Source organism: Pongo pygmaeus, chromosome 21 (assembly GCF_028885625.2).
Source record: "Pongo pygmaeus isolate AG05252 chromosome 21, NHGRI_mPonPyg2-v2.0_pri, whole genome shotgun sequence".
NCBI lineage: Eukaryota > Metazoa > Chordata > Mammalia > Primates > Hominidae > Pongo > Pongo pygmaeus.
This window is the reverse complement of record NC_072394.2, coordinates 4,132,229-4,150,909: the sequence shown is the minus strand read 5'-3', so window position 1 is coordinate 4,150,909 and position 18,681 is coordinate 4,132,229. Positions and strand designations below refer to the sequence as shown.

The window sequence follows — 18,681 nt, the reverse complement described above, 5'->3', positions numbered from 1 at the left end:
CATAGTTACAATACCAACTTTATAGTTTAAAATGTTATTTGACTGCCTACTGGTTTTATTTCCAGATTAACAAGTTTCTTAACATTTATTATGCTTCCAAGAGATAATTTCCACATTTGTAAAGATTGTTTGAAATGTCAGGTAAAACAACAACAATGACAGAAATTTAAATTTAGGACATGCAAAGGTAAATTTTTCTTGGCTAAATTTAAAATAAATATGCCCTGTGCTATAAGAGAATGCAATAAATTGTGGCCCTTAGCATTGCATATTAGCAATATTTAGAGCATAATTTAATCAGTTGGTTGATTTGGGGAGGTAGTTCCAATTGATATGTAGACTACATGTTTTATTAGTTATTAAATTTTTAAATGTCAGAATCTTGAGTAAATGCAATGTAACATTTCCTTTGTTATAGAGAAAGAATTTCCAAGTTGCCTTAAAGGCTAATTATTTCAAAGACCAGTCAACTTATTTTTCCCCAATTCCCATAAATTCTGAGTTTTGAACATCCTTTCTTTAAAAAGCTTTGTTTCTGGAAATATTTTATATTCTGCACCCCATAGAATATACTTACATTTCTTTCATTGTATCTCAAAGAGTTTGGAGCTTGTCTTTCTGAGCTTTGACTATTCTTTCTACTCCTGAGAGTTGAAGTTGAGGGTGCTGACAGGGTATTGTGGTTTTCATATTCTATAGAGAGGCAGCATTTGTAACAGGGAGGTGTGAGCCTTGCTTTCAAACCTCTCACCTGCTAGCTGAGTGACACTGGGAAAATTCCTTGGCCTCTCTGAGCCTCACTTTCCTCCTTCTTGTAAAGGGGTAATAATGCCATACCTTGGAGTCATATTATGATTATTATATATTGGAAAAATACTTCTAATCATCTTGGCACACAGCAAGTGTTTAATCCATGGTAGTGTCTAGAAACTCTATTAAACCAATTTATGGACTGGTGGCAGCCATTTTATTCATCAGTTCACAAATTCTTTAAAGTTCAGATCATATGGAGGACAGGGCATGAGGGAGGAAATGATGGATTCTTGTTTATTCCCACAACACCTTCTGTTGCCTAAGGTGACCTTACCACCCAGCAAGAACTTGGCCAGTCTGCTTCTCGAATTGCTGTTCCAGAAAAGCTCATTTGCGAACAGTGTTGGGTTGTTTATTTGGATTGTTTATTCTAGTCAATTGACTTGGCCAACAAACTGCATTTCTTCAGGAGTGGGGAGAACTGTGTTTCATGTCCTCCTCTGTCACAGAACTGCAGACAGTAAACGAAGTGATGCCCGTGGTGCCATATGACTCCCTCCCTCTAAGAAACCACATTCAGCTTTTGGGGAGGCTTATTTCTTTTTTTTGGCACAGCCCATGAATCAAATACTAGCAGAGTTTTCCCTCCAAAGATGAGACCTGTATATCTAGATCAGGGTTCAGCAAACTTTTTCTGTAAAGGGCCTGATAGTAAGTATTTTACACCTTGCAGACCATATGGTCTCTCTTGCAACTCAACCCTACCACTGTGGTGCACAAATCCAGCCATACACTCACCATATGTAAATATTTACAAAAACAGGCAGAGGGCCAGATTTGGCCCATGAGTCACATAGCTTGCCGACTTCTGCTCTAGATCGGTTTTGCTCAATACAAGTAAAATGCAAGCCACATATTTAATTTTACATTTCCTAGTAGCACATTAAAAACAATTCTTGGCCAGTCCTGGTGGCTCATACCTGTAATCCCAGCACTTCAGGAGGCTGTTGCATGAGATCACTTGAGGCCAGTAGTTTGAGACCACCCTGGGCAACATAATGAGACCTCCTCTCTACAATTTTTTTTAAAAATTAACCAGGCATTTTGGAACATGCCTGTATTCCTAGCTACCCAGAATAACTTGAGCCCAGGAGTTTGAAGCTATAGTGGGCTATGATTGCACAACTATACTCCAGCCTGGATGACAGAGCAAGACCTTGTCTTCAAAAAAAAATTTGTAATATATTAAAACATCTTGATTTTTAAAGATAAAATGTTTTTAAGTCTTAGAATAGAAAGAGACACATGCCTTACCTTTATGAGTAACCTAAGTTTGCTGAGACCAGCCTAGCCAACATGGTGAAACCCCATCTCTACTAAAAATACAAAACTAACTGGTCATGATGGTGCATATCTGTAATCCCAGCTACTTGGGAGGCTGAGGCAGGAGAATCGCTTGAACCCGGGAGGCAGAGGTTGCAGTGAGCAGAGATCACACTATTGCACTCCAGCCTGGGCAACAAAAGCAAAACTCCATCTCAAAACAAACAAACAAAAGAACAGAAATTGGCTTTTTGGATTCCATGTGATTAAGATTATTACATAATTTGTTAAAAAGGGATTTTCTGGTTAGAATCCCTTACCACTACCTCCACTCTGAAATGTGTTGCCTGAATTATCTTGTTTTCCAGGGATATGCAATGCTCAAATGTTCACCCAATTAGCTCCACCCACTGTTGTTACCAAATAAAAGGTATATGTGGAGAACTGAAAGAAAATAGATAAAATATCTATTGATAATAGCGAATGAAAATATTTATTGAAAATATCTAATGATATTACAAAATCCAAACAAGAGTTACCATTTCTTCCTATAAGGATCTAAGTAGATCAAATCTGTTTGTTGTGACTATGTTCCCTGATGTTTCCAGCTACCTGCCTTAATAAAAACAAGGAAGCCAGTTCTTTACCAACAGGGTAGGAATTTAGATAGACAGTTTAAAAGTATATAAGTTCTGAGAGAATCTTGGTTTATACTTCAGTTGTAGAAATATTTAGCTTATTAACCTCCTGAGCTATATTTACCTGAAAGACAAAATGAAACACATGTTTGAGGCACACAGAAGATACTGCTTTTGAAAAAGAGATGTGGGAGGTCCTATTAGGGCAAAGCTGTTAATTACACACTTCATTATTGTCAAGGTTAATACAGTCTGTGAGGGCAGAGGCACTTTTTCCATCTCTTTTCGGGGAACAAGGGGAGACAGCTGTTTTCACAGACAGATCCATTATAGCTTATCACCAGCCAACAGCCCACGGAAGGAGCACTGTGAAATATGACCACTGTCACTGGGAGCCTGAACAGATGCTGAGCTGGTCCAGGGTACAATGGAAAGACAATGAGCACCATGGCTTCAAACTCAAATAGATTGGGTTGCATTGATTTTTAATGCCTGGAGGTTCCATGGCATAAAATCCACCAATCCTCTTGCAGTTATTGTGTTATTGATCTCTATAAAAGTGCACAGTTTTGCTTTAATGAACACCAGAGACAGACAATAATAATTAGTGGTTCTTCTGTTTGGAAGCCTGTTAAACTGTGTTGGAAAATTCTGCATGTTTGGATTTTCATTATTACTGCTTTGCCACTTATGATTCTATAAAGTGAAACCTGTATCAGCAAAACAAATACTGCCTTGGTTCTGATTTAACTGGTCTTCTTTTCTTTTACTTTTTTGGGTGGGGCAACAATTTGTTTTTAACAAACATTTACATTTTGCAACCCCCTGCTTATTAACACTGAGCTAATAGTTTTCATTGAAACAGAAGAGTGTGTGCTTTATTTAAAGTGTGATACATTTATACCATCAACAAACATTTTCAAATGCTAACCATGAAAATGAAATCCAAGAAAAGACTGTCTTAGGACATGCCTTAGTTTCTTTGCCCTTTTGTTTGGTTGGTTGGTTTGTTGGCTTTTAGATTTTGCTTTCATTTTTTTACTACTGGTTGATTAAAATTTCTTCTTTCTAAATGTTTGTAACCACATCATATCTTTTGTAGTGTTCAGATTTTGTTCATCAATAACTCTAAGGCTTCTAGCCTTATAGTAAGGGCATGATGCTAAAGAAGCAGGTGTACCAAAATGGTGAAATAAATGAAAGTCATCGTTTTGGTTAAGCTGGAGAAATGTTTCATCTTCAAAGGGAATGAGAAAATGAACATGTAATTCCCAATGTGTATATATAATGTAAATGTACTTAGCGCTATGTATGTATATATAGAACACAATACATATAGTACACTTAACACTATATTATAGATAGTTAATAAAATGCATATTTAATACAATTTTTATATATGTATGTATATACATATAATGCTGACTCTTCTTATACAGAAAAACATACCTCAGTCTAACTTTTTTATTATAAAGGTAACCCTGATTGTAGAAGATCTAGAAAATGCATTAACCCCATTGTATACACAGTGTAACCCTCAGACCATCATCAACCTCATCACCTGAGAGCTTTTTGGAACCCTAGCATCCCAGGCCCCACCCAGACCTACTGAATCAGAGTCTCCCTTTAACAAGATGCTTGGGTGATTTGTGTGCACTTTAAAGTTTGAGAAGCACTGGACTGAAATATAAATCACCCCTAGTCTTCCCACCCTGAGATGACAGCCACTATCAAAATTTTACTATATTTCTATCAACTTTTCTTTTCTATACCTATCTTTCCATTTAAATCTTCAAAGTCTAACTTGGATAATTTTTCTGACTCATACATTACATTTTTAAGAAAAATAACTATAGAATGCTGATTGTTAATTTGAAAGTATTCCGCTTTTTAGATCTCAGAAGGAATATTTATGTAACAATCGTAATTAATTTGAGATACATCTGTTTAAAATCAAGAAATATGTATTTTGTATCTAAAGTTACTAATAGTACTTTAAAGTCTCCCACATCAATTATCCCTTTTTTTCCCACCATATGAAGCTAGATTTATTTCTTCTAGGTGTTGTTTGTAGCTTCCTTTCTTCTTCATTTATTATCAACCTAATTTAAAAGTAAAATTTACCACCTCAGCCCCCCACCCCGCCCCGACCAATAGTTAAGTAACTAGCACTTATAAGTACTTTGTATATGTCAGGAATCATGCCAAGTTTTTTACACATATTACTGTATTAAATAATCACATTAACCCTGTGAGATAAGGATCTAGTCTCAATGTTTTATGGATTAAGAGACAGTGACTTAAAAAGGTTAGATAACACTTAATATTACCTATCTCATAAGTGCTCTAAGCCTAAGATACAAAATAATGATAATAAATACTACATTTTTAAACAATGTTTCTTATCAATTGGTAGTCTTTGTCATTTCTTCTAAATAGCATTTAGCTTATAGCAGTATTAATATTTTTCTCAGGATATGTGGTGACAAGTGCACAGAAACAGCAGGCCCCCAGTTCTGAGGCCACACATTAACTCACATGATGAAATAATGACCCTCTAGTCTCCTATAGAAATGTTAATGAACACACTTGGGAGACAAAAAAATCCCTATGAAATTGTTATTGATTCCTTTTGTTTATTAATTTCCTAAATATAAGATATTTATAGCACGATTAATGACAGAAAAAGCTCTATTTAATAGGCCTTCATTATGTTGTTCTTAGTAATCTAAAAATATTGATAGGTAGTATAGGCCTAGACACATAGATACTATAGTTCTGTTTTTTATCCATCTATAGATATTTTAGGATAAATAGATGCCTCTTTTTGACATGTAAATTTTATTTCAGTATTTCTCAAAAATGAAGTGTTAGTTTAAAGTCTACCCAATCAACTCATTAATCAAATTGGAAGGGTTTTAGTGTAAAAATAGGGAGATTTAAGGGACCCAGAACTTCCAAAGGAGGTGTTCAATAATGCTCTTATCTCAAAGGAATCACACAGGGAATGATTTTTTTTTCCTTCTAAATTACCTGTGTCCTTGTAGTGAATTTCTAACACTAACAGTCTACCCCCCATCACAGCTATTTGTTAATTTGTGAAGATGAACTAATAGGTTTTTTGGACATAAATTCCAAACAAATAATTGGGATACCAATTTAATATGAGCAGAGAGCCTTTCTTCTGTATTCACAATTGCCATCCTGACCCTAAAGATGGTAGCATCTGAAGGCATACAGATCACCTCTGAGCCTCTGTTGTCCAGTAAATGATGAGCTGATGATTAACTCTTTTTTCTCTCCCTCTAGTTACATCTATTGCTTCCTCCTAGACGCACTTCATAGTTCTCTTCTTCCAGAAACTTTCCCTAGACTTTTAGCTTGTTTTTCTCTGGTCATTTTAAAAATAATCTTCATGCTTTTTTTAGCCTTCATTGATGAATGTGTCGAAATGTTCTTAATTCATATCATATTTACAAATTTCTGTCCACTGAAGGCAGTGTTTTCGTTGAGGGCATTAGGATGTTTTAAAACTGTTCTGTAGCCCCTCCTTCTATCTGCAGCTACAATTCTAGGGGAGAGGGGATCACTAAACACTGTCAAGTGATAATATCCCTATTACAAATAAGAGAACAGGTAATGAAATAAAGAATTAAATTAAATCACATAGCAAGTGTGTACTGAAATTGAAATTGGAATCTAGAATTATCCATATTCCATACATTCAGCAACTAATTTCTGAGAGTGGAGTGCATGATAGAAATATGCACCGCAATGACCAATGGCCAATTTGCTGGGTTGAGATGTCACATACCAACGTTGCATTGCTTACTGGTACTATTTTGTTTAGCCTAAAAGAGTCTAAAGCATACCATAGAAAGAGACCTAGACTGGGAGAAAGGAGACTTGGGTTCAAATCCCCTGTTTGTTAAATATTGTTGGCAAAGTCAACTCCAGGTTTCAGGTTTTACTCAGTAAAAAGAAGAGGTGACCTAGACTCTTTCCAAAATTAAGATGCTGGAAGTGATTCCATGGTACCAGATTGAATATTTTGTGTAATCAGAGATGGGAAGGCTTGGGGGGCAGACAAGAAAGAATAATTGGAATATTGTTTAAGAAGGATAGAATTTAAAGAAATAATATTTTTCTAGGATATAGAGCTAAAGGAACATTGAATATGAAAAAATCTAATATAGTTAAGTATTGTTTATCAAGTTCAGAGAAAGTCTGGATAAGATTTGATTTTTGCTAAAGGATTATCCAAGTAGGTCCAGTGATTCAGAAGGCCCTTTAAGACCTTGGTGTGCCCCACACACGTTACCCATGTGGCACATCTGTCAACACAAATGCCTGGGATTAAACACACCAGGAAGCTACTTTTGGAGAAACCATGAATTCCTGATAACATTTTGTTTGAGTAACCTACCTATTGTTCATAAAGAGAGAGAATAGAAAATGTGCAAGAGTATAATTTCTGTCCAAAAGGAAAAACTTTAATTGTTACACTGTGATATAAACAAACTGTTTCTGTTTTCTTTAAAAACAGTGCAAGACATTATTGAATAGGAAAGGAGGCCAGGAGTTTAAATCCACAGAAGGTAGCAGAACAGATGTCTAAGAGGGCTTGAAGGCCACCCTGAGGAAATAGAGAAGTGGTAAACAAGGCCAGGCGCAGTGGCTCACGCCTGTAATCCCAGCACTTTGGGAGGCCAAGGCGGGTGGATCACGAGGTCAGGAGTTTGAGACCAGCCTGACCAACATGGTGAAATCCTGTCTCTACTAAAAATACAAAAACCAGCCAGGCGTGGTGGTGGGTGCCTGTAATCCCAGCTACTGGGGAGGCTGAGGCAGGAGAATTACTTGAACCCGGGAGGCGGAGGTTGTAGTGAGCCAAGATCATGCCACTACACTCCAGCTTGGGTGACAGAGCAAGACTCTTTCTCAAAAAAAATAAAATAAAATAAGTGGCAAACAGGGAAGATACAACTGAAATGAAATAGGAAGCTGCTGAAATAGACTTGATATTTTTAAGGCTGAATTATAGCTGTTTCATCTTTCCTCTGCCAAGGCTGCTCATCTTTTCCTCTTCACAGTTATTGTTTCTCCCAAGTTAATCTGTGGGGTGAGCATGGGTATTGTTCCTCTGAGGAAAGGTCTCAGATTATATACATGATTCTTTCTTTCTCTAAGGGAGGCTCCAACAGAGCATCCCCTACTTTGGCAATCAGTCCATCAATTTATGCACCACCCTCAACATTGACTACATTCCATATAATGAATTCCACACTATGGAATAAAAAAGGAATAGGCAAAAAAAAGAGACTAAGATATTAGTTTATGAACATTGACTATGTTATGCTCAGTGAAAGAAGTCAAGCTGAAAGGCTCCAAACTGTATGATTCCATCCATATGATATTCTGGAATAGACAAAACAATAAGGATAGAAAACGGATCAGTGATATCAAGGGTTTGGGGAGAGAGTAATGTTTGACTAGAGGAAACTCAGGAGATATTTTTGCAGCTGGTGGCACTAATTTGTATGGCACTCTAACAGTGAATACATGATGCTTTGCACTTGTCGATACCCACAGAGCTTTGCAGCACAAAGAGTTAACTAATGTATGCAGTTTCAAAAAACAACAAAAAATAAACCAGAAGATCAGAGGATCCTGGGATAGAATGCAGAATGTGACCAAAGAATCCAACAGCTACACATATATGACATAACCTCATTGAAGGGGGTGCAGGAAAGAAGACACTAACTTAAGGAACTTTGGAAACAGTGCTTTGAATGGAAACTATAAGTGTAAAGGAATTTTAAAGAACTAGACATAAACACGGTACGTGAGTTGACAAAGTTGTTTCTCATGGTAGAGTGGGTTAATCTGAAACTGCTGAACAGTTATACTAGCACTGAATAGGCAAATAACTGGCAGATGGTGGGACCCATGTTTTTTACTGTTACAGAGGAAGTTACAGGTAAGGAAATGACAAGAATGAACTATGTGGTATTTGATTAGATTCAGAGACATTAATGTGGATTTATGTTTAGGTTAATATAGATACAGATGGATGGATATAATTATAGGTGTGTGCGTGTATTCATGAGGTAGTCTACAAACATATTATTTCAGAACTCTGTTTGCTGTGGCCTGGCGATGACACCCAGTAGCAATGAGTATTCCCGGAACCAAATCTTAATTTCTAATACTATTAGCATTCCTTGGAGAAATGCCTGATTTGGGGGGAAGGGCAGGGAAAATAAAAGATAAACCTGGAGCTTCTTGTAGGGACAGAAAGTAAGAAAGTGCTCAAAAAATAAAAGGAAGAGGGATCATCAAAGGGACACAGCAGCCAGCCTGAGAGAACTCCCAGTGACGAAAGCTGGAACCATTTGAGCAGCAAGGCAAATAACAGAGTGTTGGCTTATAACCCAAAGTATAAAATAAATAACCATGAGTCCATCCATCCTTATATATAAATAAATAATTGAATAAGTAGGTAAATGGGAGCAAATAAGCAAGTCTCCTGTGCAGAAGAATTCCAACTACTTTATATAGATAACCTCCCCCCACCACACACACACACCCAAGAAGATAGAGCTTAAATCCCTGCCCCTTGAGTAGACGCTACACTTACTGACTTGTTCCCAAAGAATACAATATATGGAAAGCTAGGGGAGGGGAGTGTGACTGTGTGTATAGGAAACCTGGCAAATACGACCTCACCCAGGTAGTCAGGGCTAACATCATCATCATTACTAAGTCATGTCGATGATATGTACCCTGAACATCATGTGATGAAATGTGACTTTACTCTCTGCTCTTCCTCCTCAAACCAAATAACCTCTGTTTAAACATGGGAAAAACACCAGAAAACCCCAATTGAGGAACGTTCTCCAAAATACCTGACCAGTACTCCTTAAAACTGTCAAGGTCATCAAAAAATAAGGAAAATCTGAGAAACTGTCACAGATCAGAGGAAACTCAGAAGACATAACAAATAAATGTAATGAGCTATCCTGGATGGAACTCTGGAACCCTAGGAGAAAAATAATGAAATCTATAGGAACATGGAATTTCCTTAATAGCAATGCAAGATATTAACACAAGGGGAAACTGGATGAGAAGTCTATGAGAACTCTGTATTCTCTTTGCAACTTCTCTGTTAATCTAAAACTATTCTAGAATAAAAATTTTATTTGAAAGAAAAGGGTATAGTACAAAAGTATTAGTCCAGGACTCTTTGAAATAAAAAAAAAATAAACCCTTTGTTTCACCATGGATAGATCTATAAAACAACAGCTCCAGGACAACTTTGACTTCTTCCTCCAGTTTGAAATCTTCTATTGTACCATCCAAGATGGTTTTGAACTCCTTGCTACTTGCTCAAAAGTGTTTTTCTCCTAAAATCTTGGAAGTCTGAAGTCACAACACTTTGTTCTTTGTTCTTTTATCCACCCCCATCATATTTGCCTGCAAATCCTGTCATTGTCAAGGCATGGCTGACGGGCTTTGTAAGTGGTTTGCGATGTCTTTCAGTTCCTGGTATTCTTGTGTTATTTAGATTCATTAAAGGGAACAATTTGTCACTAAGATCCAGGTGCAACCATCATTACTAAGCCATCCAAAATTCAGCAGTGATGTTACACAGAAGTGTGGCCATAGCAAACAAGTAGTATAGTATAAGCATATATACTTAATAAGAATATCACATTCGATCATAAATCACACAAATAATCTTCAGTCTGTTTCCTAATTACAGTTTCAGGAAGTGCCTTCCTCATCTATAAAATTTCATAACCTCAGTTATTATGTGTCTTCCATATAAGGGCAAAAAATGTACACCCATTTCTAGTTATGTTAATAGTTGGGTGACAATGCCTTCTGGTTTTGAAAATCATCTAAATAATGAATGTAAAACAGTAATAAATATTATTTTTTATTACCAAACAGTTATAGAGTGTTAAATTATAATTATCAGCTCGTCATTAGGTGGTTAGGGCTCATTATTTAGGTAGAAGAAGTAGGGGGAAGGGATTTGCCTGTAAACTGGTAAATAAAACAGTGATATTCTATGTAGTCTCCTGCATGGCTTTTTGATGGTTAATTGATGTCTCTATTGAGATAGGTAAGAAGAAAAATGCAATTTGAGATTGTTTACTATTTGATTTATTTCACCACTGAAGTTAATCAACACTTTTTTCTTTATCATTTTGTATTAAGTGTTCCTGGGGTCTTTTTTCTTCTGCAGTTTAATTTGGATGGAGTGGGGGTGGGATGCCGCCATCAATTTAAAGGCATGAAATATTTTCTTTAAACAATATTCCCTTTATTATTCCCAGACAATCGTTAGAGGAAACAAACCCTGCAAGGAAACCTCCATCAACGGCCTGCTAGAGGATTTTGACAACATCTCGGTGACTCGCTCCAACTCCCTAAGGAAAGAAAGCCCACCCACCCCAGATCAGGGAGCCTCCAGCCACGGTCCAGGCCACGCGGAAGAAAATGGCTTCATCACCTTCTCCCAGTATTCTAGCGAATCCGATACTACTGCTGACTACACGACCGAAAAGTACAGGGAGAAGAGTCTCTATGGAGACGATCTGGATCCGTATTATAGAGGCAGCCACGCAGCCAAGCAAAATGGTCACATAATGAAAATGAAGCACGGGGAGGCCTACTATTCTGAGATGAAGCCTTTGAAATCCGATTTTGCCAGATTTTCTGCCGATTATCACTCACATTTGGACTCACTGAGCAAACCAAGTGAATATAGTGACCTCAAGTGGGAGTATCAGAGAGCCTCGAGTAGCTCCCCTCTGGATTATTCATTCCAATTCACACCTTCTAGAACTGCAGGGACCAGCGGGTGCTCCAAGGAGAGCCTGGCGTACAGTGAAAGTGAATGGGGACCCAGCCTGGATGACTATGACAGGAGGCCAAAGTCTTCGTACCTGAATCAGAGGAGCCCTCAGCCCACCATGCGGCAGAGGTCCAGGTCAGGCTCGGGACTCCAGGAACCGATGATGCCATTTGGAGCAAGTGCATTTAAAACCCATCCCCAAGGACACTCCTACAACTCCTACACCTACCCTCGCTTGTCCGAGCCCACAATGTGCATTCCAAAGGTAACGTTTGCTACCTCCTTTCCCTCAAGTGTGCAAAAACCTCCACAAGGGTGGTGCTGGCACGACCTTTTTATACGATCAGATTGCAAAGTACTTGTTTGCCTTTTAAGGGAAAATCAATATCAAAACCCACCCTATCTCCACTTGTGAGGCCCCAGGGCAGAAGGTTTAGGATAAGGCATATATATTCATTAAAATAAAAATCTATCTTTTGGGCCCTCCTACATGGTTTCTCATTAAAAGGCAAATAAACTTATTTATTTGAAAGATAGAATTCTGATATATGAGTGATAAATATGATGTGACTGTATTTCACTAAGTTCCCTGTTAAGGAGTGGATCAGTCACATACAATAATAGAGCATTAGATCGAGCCATACAGTGGTTCCTACATCCTGGCAAAGTTTGCATGGACCTGCTAAAAAGGAAAGAAACTTAGGATAACATGGTAATTTTTAAATAAAGCTAATTTTATTCAACTCAGGGGATGGTCCTTCATATTAAGAGTATGTACTTTCTACTATATTTGATTTGAAATATTGGTTTTTGTATGAAATTTGGGGGTGACAGATGGTTGCTGGACCGCTGGACAATTTTTGTCCCCTTTTTACTTTGTTTTATTGTAATTTCTCTTTTAAATTTTGTTTAAATGTTAGCAGCTCCAAGTTTGCTTTGAAATTTGACTGGTCCATGATATCCTAAAGTTTGGGAATCACTGGTGGAGAAGTTACTGAAACTAAAAGCACAGACAAAGATTTATGGGTCCAAAGGTCTAAAGTCTTGGAAAATACCTTTGAGAATGTGCAAGTAATTTATTTTTCCCTGTCATTTAGAAATGTTTTTGCTACTTTGCCTGTCCAGCAAATGTGAACATGGACTGTTGGGTGTGGAATGTGGATTACATAGAGATCTTGAAGCAGGTGAGAGGGACATGACTTCTCACAGGGCAGTCATGTACCTTATTTATACCAAACTCTTGACAGTTTGGTGAGCAGCACAGAAAACTCTGGAAGCCAAGCCTGCCTGCATTCACCTGATTTATTGACTATAGAAAGTCTATATTTTTCCTTTGCTTCTTATTTCTCATTAACCTCATCGAAGATGTTGAACAGAAGCCATTTAAGTGTATTGTTGGAGTTACTTCAGCCATTCTTTAGAAGAAACAAAAAAGCTGTCACCTTAGTTCCCAGGATATAAAATTAAAAACAAATCTTGATAAATAAAGGCCTGAGATATGTTCCTCCAGTTAAAATTCACATAGTGACAGTGTTTTTTTAATCTCGTGGTATTAATGTACTTGAACACCCACACTCAGGATATCATGACTGCTTTCTCTTCCTGCGTTCTTGCCAGGGTGACTGTTGGAAAGAGGTCTAATTAACCACAAGCAAACTCTACTTGAACTCATAAGCATGTCTCACGATACATGAGATAGTTTATTCCATTTCTTCTGCATATCACTTGTGCATTTCTGTGAGTGATATGAAATAAATAAGTTAACATGTTCTATAGCTGAATTGAGTTACATCCTCAGGCTTTGAATATCAGTGGTTATTTTTTTATCTAAGATTTTGTGTGTGTGTGGCTTATTTGCATATTTGTGTTAGGGAGTTGTTTGGGGTCATAGTCACAGAGAAAACATTGCCTAGATGATGCTGCGCTTTGGCCCTGGAGCCTTATTTGGCTCTTCCTGGGTGTTGGAAATGAATATTGGGTGGGCTACACATGTCTATAGTCCAAATAGTTTTAGAGGTCAAGAGTTTTAGAACTCTTAATTCTGGAGTTTCAGTCTTCTTTCTTTTTTATTTTTATATTTTCAGAAAGGATGAACTGGTAGCCCTGAGTCCGCATTTTCACATAGCATGGGCTTTTGGGATTTAATGTCACCACCAGCAATCCCTGCACACTCGTTTCCTAGAAGGGGAAACTGAGGTCCAGAGAGCCACATGACACGCTTACAGTTTCATAATTAGTTGGTTGCAAAACAAGGACAAGAACTCAATCTGGTGTTTCTCCCTGCTCAATATTTTCCTATTATTTGGGCATATATTATTTCGGGGATTCGACTGCATCTGCCAAGAAAATCCATGAGAAGTCCCAGTGACCACCAGAACTTTAGTCTAAGTGATAGAAGAAGGAGAGTGGGAGGGGTGATTTGCTTTAATTCCCTACCAGCTCCCTCTATTCTGCAGACTTCAAAATATAAGACAAAGCCGACCTGCCCTGAAATCTGGCTCTGCCGGTCCAGAAACAATGCACAAACTATTGTGGCTCACCAAAAACAACAACAACATATTCACTCATGGGAACTTCTACCAAGGGTGTTCAGCCCTTATGATCAGAAATACAAAGAAGCAAGCTGCTGCTCCATGTTTCACAGGAAACTCATGAGAGATTCATGAGCAGGTTTTGTGTTTTGTGGGAGGATAAGAGGTGGGAGGCAGGTTAGTAATTAAAACGTTTACTTGATTAAAAATACAACGTTTCTCTGAAAAGACAGAGGTGCCTGTGTCTTTAGAACTGTACTCTTAGAGTGTACCAATCACTTTTGGATTTCCAGCTGAGGGAAGAAATAGTGGTCACGACTCAGATGAGTTGGCCTTGCATTGCAGAGACTCCTAAACAAGGCTGGGCCATGTTTTCATCTCCAATAATAAAAGGAAGCACAAAACTTGTGTAGGTCTCCAGATGAAGCAGAAATGAGGAGGGTCGTGTGTATGTGTGTGTGCGTACACGTGTGTATGTGTTTGACACAGTTTTACATTTTGTCCTAAAGAAAAAGAAAGATTAATGTTAACCCACAGGAAAAAGAAATCCTTCAATGTTATCTACCTACTTAATTTCCCTGCTAGCGTGACAGGAATCAAGAATGTTATGAGTCTGTTGATGTTGGCCTCCTCTCCCTACATTTAAGTGTATTTTGCTGGAACTAAGCAGATGAAACCCTGGGGTTGGGAGGGTGGGAAACAAAGCCAAACAAAAACCATATAGCACCATACCCACGACAAAATTATGAAAACTGCCAGATGTGGAGAGAGAATGCTTTCCACTCTCGCCTACAGACAAATCTGCCTTCCAGGGAAGGAAGCTAGCTGGAGAAATTGCCACCATGTATTTGACTTTGCTCATTCCTGTGCTCTCCAGGGACCAGGCAGCCACCTACTTGTGTCTTTGTATTGGCCCAGCACATCTGTTCTCTACTGAAAAGCCCCCAGCATAACAATCCCACCAGTTCATTAAGCATTTGCTGTGTACCAGATACATGCCATGTTTTGTTAAGCCTCACGGATCTGTAAGGCAAGAATTCTTGACCCCTTTGTACAGATGAGGAAATGGGTTTTAAGAGGCTCAATATGCTCACAGCAGAGCTGGGATCCAACTCTTTGGGCTTAAGCCTTTCACCAGACATTGCATGCATTTCCAGTAGCACAGGGGCAGCTTCTGTGGGTGCAAAGCCTGCAACCTGCCTGATTATAAGCTCCTTTTAATACCTGAAGCAATGAAGTTGCATTAGCAGTTAATTAGCAATTAATTTCACAATTAGGTTGCATCATCCCCTTTCACTCTGTAGCAGGGTCCACCACCTTGACACCATGAACATTTTGGACCTAGTAATTCTTCACTGTGGGAGGCTGTCCTGTGCATCATAGGATGTTTAGCAGCATCCATGGCCGTTCCCCTCTAGATGTCCATAGCATCCCTCCCTCACTCCTAACAACCAAAATATACCCAGACACTGCCAAATGTCCTACAGGCAGAGGAGGGCAAACTTGGCCCAGTTAAGGACAACTGTTCCATAGCTATCATTTATCAAGCACGTTTTGGTAGTTAAGGGTATAGGTTTTGGTGATAAACTGCCTGGGTTTGAGTCTTGACATTGCCACTTATTAACTGGGTGAACAAGTTGCTTAACTGTGCCTCCACTTCTTTATCTACAAAATAAGGATAAAGACAGCCCATGTCTCATTATACAGTATGAGGGTTAAGTAAGTTAATAAATTACAGCAGCTTAATTACTAATATGAGTAGTCTATACATCAGTCTACATGTGGAGCATGTAGATGAATGGTGGCAGTGAGGTGAGGGTTACTGTGTTCCAAGCACTGTGCTAAGCATTTTGCAAACGTGACTCGACTTAATCTTCGCAATCCAGAAGAATTCAGGATCACCTCTCCTCTACAGTTGAGGAAGCTGAGACTCCAAATCGTTATGGACTTCCCCAAGTTCATAAAGGCAAATAACTGAGTCAGGATTCCAAACTAGGTCCCACTGACTGCAAAGTCTATGTGTTCCAGAATATTCTCATTTCCATAGAAGAAAATCCAGGGGCAGAAAGGTGGACATGAAGTCTCCAGGCCCAGACACAAATCCTACAGGTAGCCTCACCTTGCTGGTGAAGAATGGGTGGTGACTGACAGGTGGATTTGCAGTGCCCATGGAATGCTGTTTATTCTTCCTGTTCTTGGTAGGATGGAATCCTTGAAAAGTTCCTTAATGCCACCCAGAGTGTAAACCACGGGTAAAAGCTGGAACTATGGGCTGTAAAGCAAGTGTTAGGTGCTCACATGCATTTATTCAACCTTAAGCGGTAGTCTTGTTTGATTTTTTAAAAGATAATCCAGATTTTCTTACCCGTTACAGAAAAATGCAAGTTCTATAATCAGATTCCCTGAATTCAAGCCCTTAATAGCTGTGTGATCTTCTCTGTGCGTCAGTTCCATCATCTCTCTAAAGTGTTTCAGTACCTACTTTGAACTGGGCATGGTGGCACGCACCTGTAGCCCTAGCTACTGGGGAGGCCAAGGCAATCCTTTGAGCCCAGGAGTTCGAGGTTGCAGTGAGTTATAATTACACAACTACACTCCAGCCTAGGCAACAGAGTGAGACCCTGTCTAAAAAAACAAAACAAAACAAAACAAAAAAGGATGGGAAGAAAAGGATGGTGTGATTTCCTGGCACTTCCTTCTGGGGTCAACAGTGCAATGTGTTTTCACTGCTTAGCTATCACTTTGCTTTCCCTGGAATGAAAAAGCACTTGAACCAGTGGGCCCAGTCTTCCCGCATCAATAATTTAATGATTCACTATTCTTTGTGGTACTTGCCATGCCCAGATTCAACCATGGCTCCAACAACAAAACAGCAACTTCTTTTCTACTGAGGATCCCTGCAGAACTCGGTTCAGAGATCTATTCAGGGTTTGATGGGTTATGGAATGACAGTGCTAGTGAAAACTGATGGGCTGCACTAAAAATCTGAGGGGGAAAGAGAGAAGCACTTGATCACTTAATATAACAATGGATATATTTAGATTTGTTTTCTTTACCTATAGGGTGTTCATTAAGGCTCATAAAACATCCAAGGACTGACTAAGTGCACTATCTCTAACATCTGTCCCTTCTGATGGAGACTTTAGGTGTCCTTTGCATGTGAATGGACATTTCTTCCCATGAATGCTATTGTGATTCAAAATAAATTGTATTTCAGTCATTATGAATGGGTTTTCCCATTACCAAATTAAAAACAAAATGAATTCAACCTGGCATTGTCCATTCCTAGCTCTGTCGGAGGCCCTGACATATTTGAACAATATTCTGAGGCTGCAAACCAATCCCCAAAGACGAAGAGTCCCTCCACATCACTGTAGGCGATGACAGATCACAGGTCAGACCAATCTGCTCTGTCTCACTGCTCTTGAATAGAAGACGCATTCTTTGGGTTTGAAGCAGCAACTGTGGGGGGTTAATTGGATATGTCAATTCAGAGGTGGAGGAAGAGCCTGGAATACCCATATGCCTGAGCCTGCACATCTCAGATTTATTCATTGCCTCATATAGCTAGGCTTTGCTAGTTTGTAGGGTCATGAGCCGCTTGTCCAACTCTCAGTGTGCATTTGCAGGGCACAACCAGAGAGACAGATGAGTCATAGGGTTTAATGAATCCCATTCCCCTAATTGCCAGTCTCTATCATGTCCCTACAGAAAATGCAAGTTAATGATTCTCTCCAGAATTCTTACAAGCAGTCGTTTTCCCTTCCCAAAGCCAAGCCTGGTCCTGTTAAATTTTCCTTTGAGTCAAGTCAGGACAATTTAAGATGTCCTTTCCATGCTCAGATAATAGAGGACTGTGATTCACTTTTATCTTGCATTTGATTTATGGAGAGCAAGCAGCACCCAGCCTGGCGTTTTCATTTTTGAGATGAGCAGTCTTTGTTTTATTGTGCTCTGAAAAGGTGTATTGGAGCATCACATTCAGGCGCTGCAACCAGCTGCCGCCCACTCCCTGTAACTCGTCATCCTTCACGGAACATTCCGAGTCCTCATTCTGTGGGCACAGACCCCCACACTGTGGCCGTGTCCACACACCCCAGTCGAGCACGCTCCAGCCACGGCCCCTCAGAACAGGAGGCCACAGTACCAAATAGATGCTCCTGCAGGATTTTTTTTTTCCTTCTCTTCTTTCTCCCACCCTCCCCTCACCAAGCTTTTTTCCCCCCCAGCCTTGGCATAAAATGGTCAAATTATGTTCTACTGCAGAATTCAATTTCACAGTTCAGTTAGGTCCTTGATTACACTGCCAAATTCAGATTAATGTGCATTTAACTAACATGGATCAGGGGAATTCTGGCTGACAGCCAGCTGTAATCAGAGCAATTGATAGCTGTGTGGAGTTTTATGCCCCGTCCACCCCAGCGTACCTCTGGTGAAATTGATTGATTAAATGAATTCATCGCCATAATTATTTATAATTTTGATACATCACAAGCCTGTGTCTGACCCTATCTTTAGAGATGTTGAGCTTATTGTAGAAAAGTAGTCCGGCTGAGTTGTTAACTGGGGA

General features: G+C 39.0%; 1 protein-coding gene across 1 annotated transcript in view; it reads left to right on the top strand.

Moving 5' to 3' along the window:
- The window catches only part of PAK5 (p21 (RAC1) activated kinase 5), a 303,214-nt gene that overhangs the window by 248,373 nt on the left and 36,160 nt on the right, over positions 1 to 18,681 (top strand). Inside the window, exon 4 of the mRNA XM_054468155.2 lies at positions 11,060 to 11,845. Coding sequence (XP_054324130.1) covers positions 11,060 to 11,845 — 786 coding nt within the window. The remainder of the gene's footprint in view (positions 1 to 11,059; positions 11,846 to 18,681) is intronic.